Source organism: Pseudorca crassidens, chromosome 5 (assembly GCF_039906515.1).
Source record: "Pseudorca crassidens isolate mPseCra1 chromosome 5, mPseCra1.hap1, whole genome shotgun sequence".
NCBI classification, from domain to species: domain Eukaryota; kingdom Metazoa; phylum Chordata; class Mammalia; order Artiodactyla; family Delphinidae; genus Pseudorca; species Pseudorca crassidens.
In genome coordinates this window covers 41,296,344-41,308,114 of record NC_090300.1, presented here as the reverse complement: position 1 = coordinate 41,308,114, position 11,771 = coordinate 41,296,344, and the positions used below count along the sequence as shown (strand labels likewise).

The 11,771-nt window shown below is 41.6% G+C and overlaps 1 protein-coding gene across 1 annotated transcript in view; it reads right to left on the bottom strand.

Moving 5' to 3' along the window:
- Positions 1-799: 799 nt before the first annotated feature.
- The window catches only part of LOC137224248 (vomeronasal type-2 receptor 1-like), a 32,086-nt gene continuing 21,114 nt past the window's right edge, over positions 800-11,771 (bottom strand). The window contains 4 exon segments of the mRNA XM_067737136.1: positions 800-1,545; positions 1,548-1,836; positions 1,838-1,878; positions 3,724-3,847. Coding sequence (XP_067593237.1) covers positions 800-1,545; positions 1,548-1,836; positions 1,838-1,878; positions 3,724-3,847 — 1,200 coding nt within the window.

Here is an 11,771-nt window from a genome sequence, read left to right as displayed (position 1 = left end):
GAGTTTTGTTCACATCTCAATTCCTTCAATATTCTCTGTATGATGCAGAGTCCTTTGAAACAAAAATTCTCTTACCAAATGCTCTGCTCCAAGGGAAAGTTTATGAGCTGTATGTAATTCTTACCTCAGTCAGTGCAAAGCTGTCTATTCCGTAGAGGCATTAACAGGATGTAGAACAAGATGTCTGTTTCGGTCCCCACAAGGTGACTTTGTCTAATGTAAATTTCTAGATCAGACACCCATGATATAGGGGGAAAAAGCATATTCAAGACCCAAATATTTATATCCATCATGTTAGGTTACTTGTGCCTATTATATTCCCTGCCATGCACTCCTTATACCAAAGTATTATGAAAGGTTTTAATGAAGTGGTTTACAATTTCAATACTAAAGACACAGACGTAGAGAATGGACTTGAGGACATGGGGAGGGGGAAGGGTAAGCTGGGACAAAGTGAGAGAGTGGCATGGACATATATACACTACCAAATGTAAAACAGATAGCTAGTGGGAAGCAGCTGCATAGCACAGGGAAATCAGCTCGGTACTTTGTGACCACCTAGAGGCGTGGGATAGGGAGGGTGGGAGAGAGACGCAAGAGGTAGGAGATATGAGGATACATGTATATGTATAGCTGATTCACTTTGTTATACAGCAGAAACTAGCACACCATTGTAAAGCAATTATACTCCAATAAAGATGTTAAAAAAAATAGTAACAGTTATTCGAATTCTTGATAAATGGTATGAGACTTCATATGCCATGCTTTGACTAAACTACCAGAACCCAAATCCTCAGAATTACCCCAGAATATCAGGCAGCTGCTGTGGGAACCACCTGAAAGGGAATGTTGAACCATACCACCACTGCAGCTCTGAGGGACACATGCAACCCATGACTCTACTCATCCGAACAGCTGACACCATGGTATTGTTCTCACTGCTCACAGAGGCTGAAGTCAGTTGGATGTTCTTATCTACAGTGGGAACTCTTCCACCAACAACTTCATCCGTGTTCCTCTTTGGCCTCAGCAAAATAATGAAGCACTTGGCAGCAAATATACAACCCAATAAACCATAGCTGGATGCCAAGATTGCAAATATTTCCATGGCCACTTTAAACTTGCCTTTGGTGCTCAAATAAGCAGGGACAAAAGAGATGCAGACAATAAAAAAGACCAGCATCCCAAAGGTGACGCATTTTCCTTCATAGTAATTATCCAGCAACTGGCAAGCCGCAAGGGTTGTAAGAAAGCACAGCAAGGCCAAGAAGACATCCATCTCAAATACAGAGCACAAAAATTCTACAGAACCTTCATAACATTCCAGAATAATCTTTATATTTTGAGATTCCATGTTCTTGTACACCCTTGGGGGTTCTAATACTAAGTAGGCTGTACATATGCCAATTTCGACTAGAACAGAGATTAGCACAATGATTTTCCAATAAAGAGAGTGAATGGATATAAGTCTGGTTTTGGATTTGGAAATTCTGTAGGCTAAAAACAGTGAAATAGTCTTTCCAAGAATGCAAGACAGGCAAAGTAAAAGCCCAGTGCCAGAGTGACCTGACGGGCCATACAGGACCAGATGTATGGCTTGCCAATGAAGAACATGGAAGACAGCAACGTGATGACAAGAGAAACCTGAATGAGAAAACTCAGCTCCCGGTCATTGGCAGTCACGAACAGAGTGTGTCTGTATATCACATACACAACTGTGACTGCCGAAACCACAAACACCCCAAAGATGGAGAGAATGACAAGAGTGAATCCCAGGACCTCATCATAAGCAAGGAATTCCACCTCTTTCAGCACACACTCGCTCTTTTGTGCATTTGGACCAATAGTCTTCACCACATTGTTCACACTCCCTTTGACCTAATGAACAAAGAACAGAGGACTGACTGCAAAGAAATCCACTTGTCCTCTTCAGCTGCGAATAGCCCAGAGGAGCCAAAAGCCTAATGCAAGACTCACTGAAATTTTCTATAGAGAATATATAGTATCTAAAAAAAAAAAAAGCAGTGATAAAATGGTCTTTAGAGTGTGCAGCTAACATTACATATTGAGAATTGATTTCAATTTTGGAAATTCAGTCTCCCGTCTTGGTTTCAGCTCTTCCTGCATGGGCCTTTTTCAGTAAGATGCCTTTTCTTTTTCTTCCAATTATCTAATTGAGAAGGGAGGTGTGTACCCTCATAAGCCCAAGAACAATCCACAAATATATGGGAACATTAAAGCTACTAAGGTGAAACAATTAAGAGTACTGTGACAGGGATATGGTTGATAAAATACAAGGGTTTTCGATCTTTCATTCAGCTTCTCCTCCACCTACTGAAGAGAATTTTGTCTTTGCCCACTCAGCTTTCCTCTCCTCACCCTCCAGATGCAGATTTGAGAGAAGAGGTAAAGAAAGGTTGAGAATTAGAAGAAAGGAAACAAAAACAACAACCACATTGACTAAGGTTGAAAAAACTTTTGGGGCATTTAGCTGGGCAGAGGCTCTAAAGGAGAATATTGCAACGTAAGAAAAAATCTGAGATGAATTTGTGGTAGATTATGAAATGGATCTCTTCACTGTCCTATGAGAGATGCAGGTAAAGACTGGAATTCCCTTTCAATCACGTCCAACTGCTGGATTGGACTCCTCTAGTTGTTTCTGTGCAGAGACTGGGCCACATGGGGTCAAAAGAGTTGTTCAGATTACCTTGTGCTTGTTTTCCATTTGTGGAAAATTTTACATTTTTAAAATCCTCTTTTAACTAAATTGCTATAGAGGGCCTTTTGGCAAGAGACATACAATTTGTTATCTTGAACAGAAGGTAGAGACAAAAATAAACCTGCTGCAACATGCTCCATAGGGCTAAGCATACCAAGCCCAAGTAAAATTCTGGTCAAGAACAGCAATTCAACAGGTTGTAGTGAAAAATTCATAGAGCAGTAGATATAGAATTCACTTGTCCTACAGACTTTGAGTAATTATGGTCTTTGCCTTTAGGGGTGTATTTCTAAATCTTATATTTCTAAATTAGAGATAATTCTGTAAAACATAGGACTGTAATTCACTTATTTACTACTCATTCACATTTTTCCATAACTAATATTTAATCTATTTCAGAAATTGAGATAATTCTAAACACTTTTTTTTGCAAACCCATGTATTCATATTTTACATATCATTTAAAAAAATTTTTCCCCTCTTAAATTCATGGATGTTGGTCTTTTTCCCAAATGTAGCAGCTTTGGAACTAACACTGCCCTGGTCCAGGAAGATCCCACATGCCATGGAGCAACTAATCCTGTGCGCCACAACTACTGAGCCTGCGCTCTAGAGCCCGCGAGGCACAACTACTGAGCCCACATGCCACAACTACTGAAGACCGCGCACCTAGAGCCCATACTCCGCAACAAGAGAAGCCACCACAATAAGAAGCCTGCGCACCACAATGAAGAGTAGCCCCGCTTGCTGCAACTAGAGAAAGACCACGCATAGCAATGAAGACCCAAAAATAAATAAATAAATAAAAACAAATAAATTTATATTAAAAAAACGTAATGTTATAATTTTTTGCACTGCACAGAACATCCAATAGTTTGATGGATTATAATTTTTGTCATAAGTTGTTCACATCTATTTATAAAGAAGGCTCCCAAGGCCCTCTCTGCCCGAACATGTTTAATATCCTTCCATTTTAATACCAGTGAAAAAATGACCATCTCTACCTGGTTCCTGTGACGCATGCCCATCAACACACAGGATACAGTCAAAGCAACATATTGGTTCCCCATGACGAATTCCCTTGCGGGTCCCAGGCTAACACAGGTCAGTACACACTGAATGGGGAAGCTAGCAAAGATAAATACAATGCATGTAACAAAGCCCTTTGTCTCTACCTTGCCAGGCTAAGAAAGTTTCCACCTGGATTTCTGTGGAAGTTTTGCAATATCTTGGGAAACCCAGGATAGCTGGGCAAGAATAACAGACAAAGAGAAAAATAACATGGAAAGCCTAGAGGAATTTTGCTAAAAGTCCTATAGTTGATTCTAGAAATGGGATTCTAGAAAAGTCCTGTGGTTGATTCTAGAAATTATCAAAGCTAATCCCAAACCTAACTCTTTCTAATCTTGAAGACTCAGACCAGGCTTCATGTCCATGGGGCTCTGAGGAGAGGATAATTTGTCAAGTCTGTTTCTGCTTGAGGGGGGATCCCAAGAATCATCTTGAGTGCCTGAGAAAGACTTCTTCTCAGCAAAGTCATCCCAACACAGTCTGAAGATATGTCATACAGAATCAGTAGAAAACAACAATGAAAGGTCTATTCCATGTGGAAAATTGTATGGCAAAAAGGAAAAGTGGACAAGGCACAGCACTGGAATATTTTCTCACAAAAAGAGTTTAGAAAACCCAGTGGTAACCATAGGTCTCCCTTTACATTCTACATGGTTGTGCACATTGAAACCCACCATAAATGCAATGTTTGTAAATCGGTTTATATCTAAATGTAAATGAGGAGCTTCCTATTTAAAAAGGAGAGAAGCTGTATTTCTCCATTAACCAGAGATTCATTTTGGAAAGTGAAAAGATTTATTTTGGAAATCAGAATTTTCCTATGTTGAGTTTCCCAAGATAAATCTGAATTAGATAACAATGGAAAATATCAGAAATCTATGAGCTCAGTTATGGTATGTAAGATTACTTAAGTATGTACTGCTAAACACAATAGACAGGCTTCTTAAAAGGGTTGTGTGCACGTGCATGCGTGCGTGCATGCGTGCGTGTGTGTGTGTATCACCACAGAATGACTATATTTCCTCTCTCCTGACCCAGTGTTCTGAAAAGGGCTCTCCATATACCTTTCTTTGAAAATCATCACAGTAAGCTGATGTCTTTTTGTTCTGTTTCTCAGTATCCCTTCCCTTCTCAACCCTCATGATCTAGTTTCCAGCCCACTCACCTCACTAAAATGTTTCTTGCCAAGTCTGACAGCTCTTCCTCTAGTACCGTTCTCCTTTCTCTCTCTTGGACATCTGGCACTCTTGATCAACTCCTCCTTGAGATGCAGGCTCCCTTGGCTTCCACTGGGTCCTTTTATTTCTTCTGTTGGTTCTACTTCCTCTACCTACCTCATCACTGTGGGTGTTGTTTGTTTGTTGTTTTTTTGGCTCTAGTCCTTGATTCTCTGCTTTTATCTCTCAATATAAAGCAGCTCATTCATTCTCTTGTCTTCAACCAGCACCTCTACCTAAGAACATCCAAAACTTGACTGTAGCACCAACTTTTCCCACCTGACCTCTAATTCCATATCCTAAACTCCCAACATGTCCCTACTCTGAGATTCCACCATCACCTCAAATTCAACATGTCCAAAACTACCCCCATTTACCCTATTCCCCCTCCCGAATTCCCTAGTTCTGTCACTGACACCACCAGTCTCACCCATCATCTCCAACCATATCTTCTATTACTTGCCTACACATACCTTCACTCAGGCCCATCTGCTTACCAACCTCCAGATTCAGTTTATTATCATGAGTTAAATCATGCCTCATACCATCTACTAATTGTTGGTGCAGGACACTTCCAAGGCCAGTCCATCAGCAAATCCAGTGGATTTTACTCTTGTCCCCTTCAGTCTATTTGCAACATGGCAGATAGAATAATTCTGTAAACTCTAAGTTGGATCATGACTCTCCTCTGTCAAAACTCTTCTGTGGCTCCCCATTTCACTCAGAGTAAAAGCCAAAGTCCTTCAACAGCCCACAAGGCTCTATGTGATCTGACCCTCTCTCACCCCTCTTACCTCCTCTCCCACTACCCTCTCTCTCTCACTCTTTCCAGCCATACTGAACTCTTTCCTGTTCTTCTAAAATGCCAAAAGTACCCTTACCTCAGGGTTTAAAAGTTGCTGTTTCCTCTGCTTGGAATTCTCTCCCCCTAGATGATGCACGGATTCACTGTCTTTTCAGTTTTCGTTCAAATGTCACCCCAGTGAGGCCTTCCCTGACCACACTATGTGAGATTACAACACTCCCGCCAGCACCCTCTATCTCAATTCCTGCTATTTTTCTCTCCCTAACATTATCATCCATTAAAATACTATATAACTTATTTATTTATCTTGTATATTGCCTGTCTCTTCCCACTGAAATGTTAGTCCCATTAGGCAGGGATTTGTTCTGTTTTGTACATGAACACATTCCCAGCTCCTAGAACAGTGTCTAGCACATATAATATTGTGTTCAATAAATATCTGTTCAATTAATTAATGATTAGATTTTAAGTGCTGCAAGGGCAGTGGTCTTTTTGCAGTGCTTAACACAGAGGTCGACTCATAGCACATGCTTAGTGAATTTGTACTGAATTACATTTGAACCAATTTCATTATACAAATATAACCTTGGGAATACCCTAGTGGTCCAGTGGTTAGGATTCCGAACGTTCACTGAGGATGGCACGGGTTCAATCCCTGGTCAGGGAACTAAAATCCCACAAGCCGCACAGCATGGCCGGGGGGAAAAAATAAAATAAAATTTATTTAAAAAAACAAAAATAACCCTAATTTTAATAAAGATGAGAAAAATAAAATTACTATGCTCTAATGAAACATTATTAAAATAGAAATCTACTAGTACATTTTACTATTTTTCTATCAATTTTTAGTAGAATGAGCATTCTATGAACTTTGCTTATACAAGCAATACCATCTTCTCTTGTTTCATGCAAAACATTATACTGAGCACCTGCTCTATGGCTAGCACCAGGAATACAAAAGGGAAGAGTCTCAGGCCCCATTCAGGGAGAGGTCTCTGGGCCACAGAAGGTGGTTTATATGCTAGGCCTAGGGCAGCTCTGTCTTTCTGCAATGATGGAAGTGTTATATATCTGTATTGTCCAGTATGGTAGCCCCTAGCCACATGTGGCGATTGAGTACTTGGAATGTAGTTAATGTGACTAAGGAAGCAAATTTTTAATTTTAGTTAATTTTAATTTTAAAAGCTACATGTGGCTAGGGACAACTGTATTGGAAAGAGCAGCTCTAAGCCAAAGAAATAAAATGCAGAAGAACTATGGCCCCTACAGTGGCAAACACTCAGTTTTGATTTTTATCCTGCCAAAATGTATTCAAGAGCTGCTTAAGGTCGGGTTAAGAAAGGGAGGAACTAGCGTGTATGCCTGTATGTATGTGTGTATGTATCTATGAGTATACATGAGTCTGTATATGTTTATTGATACCCATGGAAAACCAAGGACTAAAAAAAGAGATAAAAAGATCCCCTTGCTATCTGGCACAGCCTAGGAGCTTGGAAATCTTAATTTTCTTGTATTCTTATGTCCTTTCCCAGTATGATTCAGAAGACTATTTGGGGATCTCAGATCCCAGCTCAAAAGGGCCACACAAGAAGAAGGAAGATACATGAATAAGAAACAAGATGAAGAAAGACATCCTCCCCCAAAAAATGTCTTGAAGAAGCAAAGAAAAACTGCTGGCTGTCCTGACACCCACTTATAGCTCTCTCTCACTCCTGCTGCTTCCTCCAGAAGATTCACATGGAAGATTAAATTGCCAATGTTCTTCCACCACCCTATCGGTTTACTGTAACACTACAGATAAACACTAAACTGGAATATCAAAAGCCCTACAGTTCTTCTCTCCTAGAACTGATATTTCATTAAGGGTAAAAAGTTCAGCAGTCTGGTAAGTGATGAGGTTTCCCCAGTGCTTCTCTAGGTGTTATCTTTACATTGTGTAACCAGGGCACCCTGTCTCTAGCTTCTCTTCTAAAATGTTCAGACCTGCAGTTCTGCAGAGCAAAGCCCACCTGTTGCTATAGGAAGTGGAGGAATTAAAATTGTAATAATAATGAATAATGAATAATAATTCAGTATTAATAACAGTAATAACGAAAATAACAGCTTTTTATCTGGAGTAAGTACTTTACAACCAAATCTTCAAACCTCATATCCACTGCTTTCCAGAACGATTTTGAAAACAATTTTTTTAAAGAATTTTGAAAGTTATGAAACTCACTCTTTTCTCCTATAATTTCTCAATAAAGGATTTTTTGAATGATATATTAAAACTTATTGACATGTCTATGCACCCATGTGTGTGTGTATATATATATATATGTATATATATGTATATATATATACATATATATATACTGGAAGCTAATGTTCCTTACATCAAATTATATTATGAACTTGTAAATCCTACTTCGCATTCTTTGACCCTGGGAATAAATAAGAAAAAAATAAGGAGGAAGAAATAAAGTTCCTCCAGAACTATGGTCAGAGAGGGAAGGGAAGGACTTCTGGGTTGTCCCAGGGTCATGGTAACTACTAAACTGTGAATCTTTCCACACAGTCTCTGAAAAACACCATACAGATTTAAAAGAAAAAAAGAGTAAATAAAACCACACATGACCACAACTTCAGCATCATAAAGAGCCTGAAAATATTATAAATTTCAAAGTAATTATAACTAGAGAAATAGCCAATAAATTCCAGCAAGGCCACCTCTATAGCTCCCTCCTCATCCCTAGGTGTATGGGAAATGATGGAACTCTGGGGAAACTGTGCAGAAAAGAGTAAGGGGGAGCAGACAAGCTAAGGTTATTGGAGAGTAGACACAACATTCTTAGAAAGAAAATGTCAGGCTATAGGGCAAGGTCTTGAAGGTGGGACTCAAAGCGATGGTTTCACCCCTGCAGTGAGACCAGAAAGTATACAGAGGGAGAAGTGATAGAAAGGGTAAAAAGTAAGACAGGAAAATTAAGAACTCCATAGAAACAAGAGTGAACCATAAAATCAAAAGACAAGTTAAGCCTTCCCTTTCCACACAAAAGTCATCTCTTAAATAAATTGCTCTGCACTCTACTAACAAAAGAAGGCAGTCTTGAAATAGAGACTTGTGATCCACCTAAAACCCACATCCTTGTCCATAGAAACAACTAAAGATAGAATTGTGTCTCCATATAAGATTACTATAGGAAGAAAACAAAAAATGAAAATCGAAACATTCCAGCAGAAGAGGATGTGGAGAAAAGGGAACCCTCCTACACTGTTGGTGGGAATGTAAATTGATACAGCCACTGTGGAGAACAGTATGGAGGTTCCTTAAAAAACTAAAAATAGAACTACCATATGACCCAGCAATCCCAATCCTGGGCATAATCCCAGAGAAAACCATAATTCAAAAAGACACATGCACACCAATGTTCATTGCAGCTCTATTTGCAATAGCCAGCAAATGGAAGCAACCTAAAAGTCCATTGACAGATGAATAGATAAAGAAGATGTGGGGAAGATGGTGGAAGAGTAAGACACGGAGATCACCTTCCTCCCCACAGATACACCAGAAATACATCTACACGTGGAACAACTACTACAGAACACCTACTGAATGCTGGCAGAAGACCTCAGACCCCCCAAAAGGCAAGAAACTCCCCACGTATCTGGGTAGGGCAAAAGAAAAAAGAATAAACAGAGACAAAAGGATAGGGACGGTACCTGCACTAGCGGGAGGGAGCTGTGAAGGAGGAGAGGTTTCCACACACTAGGAAGCCCCTTCGCGGGCGGAGACTCTGGGTGGTGAAGGGGGAAAGCTTCGGAGCCGCGGGCGAGAGCGCAGCAACAGGGGTGCGGAGGGCAAAGCGGAGAGATTCCCGCACAGAGGATCGGTGGTGACCAGCACCCACCAGCCCGAGAGGCTTGTCTGCTCACCCGCCGGGGCGGGCAGGGCTGGGAGCTGAGGCTTGGGCTTCGGTTGGAGCGCAGGGAGAGGACTGGGGTTGGCGGCGAGAACACAGCCTGCAGGGGGTAGTGCGCCACGGCTAGCCGGGAGGGAGTCCGGGGAAAAGTCTGGAGCTGCCGAAGAGGCAAGAGACTTTTTCTTCCCTCTTTGTTTCCTGGTGCAAGAGGAGAGGGGATTAAGAACGCTGCTTTAAGGAGCTCCAGAGACCGGCGCGAGCCGCGGCAAAAAGCGCGGACCCCAGAGACGGGCATGAGACGCTAAGGCTGCTGCTGCCGCCACCAAGAAGCCTGTGTGCGAGCACAGGTCACTATCCACACCCCTCTTCCGGGGAGCCTGTGCAGCCCGCCACTGCCAGGGTCCCGGGATCCAGGGACAACTCCCCCGGGAGAACACACAGTGCGCCTCAGGCTGGTGCAACGTCACGCCGGCCTCTGCCGCCCGCAGGCTCGCCCCGCACTCCATGCCCCTCCCTCCCCCCGGCCTGAGTGAGCCAGAGGCCCCGAATCACCTGCTCCTTTAACCCCATCCTGTCTGAGCGAAGAACAGACGCCCTCCGGCCACCTACACGCAGAGGAGGGACCAAATCCAAAGCTGAGTCCCTGGGAGCTGTGAGAACAAAGAAGAGAAAGGGAAATCTCTCCCAGCAGCCTCAGAAGCAGCAGATAAAAGCTCCACAATCAACTTGATGTACCCTGCATCTATGGAATACCTGAATAGACAACGAATCATCCCAAATTCAGGAGGTGGACTTTGAGAGCAAGATTTATGATTTCTTCCCCTTTTCTTCTTTTTGTGAGGGTGTATGTGTATGCTTCTGTGTGAGATTTTGTCGGTATAGCTTTGCTTCCACCATTTGTCCTAGGGTTCTATCCGTCCGTTTTTTTTGTTTGTTTGTTTGTTTTTGTTTTTTCTCTTAATAATAATTTTTTTATTTTAATAACTATTATATTTTATCTTTCTTTATTTTATTTTACTTTATATTCTTTCTTTCTTTTTTTCTTTCCTTCCCTCCTTCCTTCCTCCCTCCCTCCCTCCCACCTTTCTTTCTTTCTTTCTTTCTTTCTTTCTACTTCTACTAATTCTTTCTTTCTACTTTTTCTCCCTTTTATTCTGAGCCGTGTGGATGAAAGGCTCTTGGTGCTGCAGCCAGGAGTCAGTGCTGTGCCTGTGCGGTGGGAGAGCCAACTTCAGAACACTGGTCCACAAGACACCTCCCAGCTCCACATAATATCAAATGGCGAAAATCTCCCAGAGATCTCCATCTCGACACCAGCACCCAGCTTCACTCAACGACCAGCAAGCTACAGTGCTGGACATCCTATGCCAAACAACTGGCAAGACAGGAATACAACCCGACCCATTAGCAGAGAGACTGTCTGAAATCATAATAAGTCCACAGACACCCCAAAACACACCACCAGACGTGGACCTGCCCACCAGAAAGGCAAGATCCAGCCACATCCACCAGAACACAGGCACTAGTCCCCTCCACCAGGAAGCCTACACAACCCACTGAACCAACTTTAGCCACTGGGGACAGACACCAAAAACAACGGGAACTACAAACCCGCAGCCTGCAAAAAGGAGACCCCAAACACAGTAAGATAAGCAAAATGAGAAGACAGAGAAACACACAGCAGATGAAGGAGCAAGATAAAAACCCACCAGACCTAACAAATGAAGAGGAAATAGGCAGTCTACCTGAAAAAGAATTCAGAATAATGATAGTAAACATGATCCAAAATCTTGGAAATAGAATAGACAAAATGCAAGAAACATTTAACAAGGACCTAGAAGAACTAAAGATGAAACAAACAACGATGAACAACACAATAAATGTAATGAAAAATACTCTAGATGGGATCAATAGCAGAATAACTGAGGCAGAAGAACGGATAAGTGACCTGGAAGATAAAATAGTGGAAATAACTACTGCAGAGCAGAATAAAGAAAAAAGAATGAAAAGAACTGAGGACAGTCTCAGAGACCTCTGGGACAACATTAAACGCACCA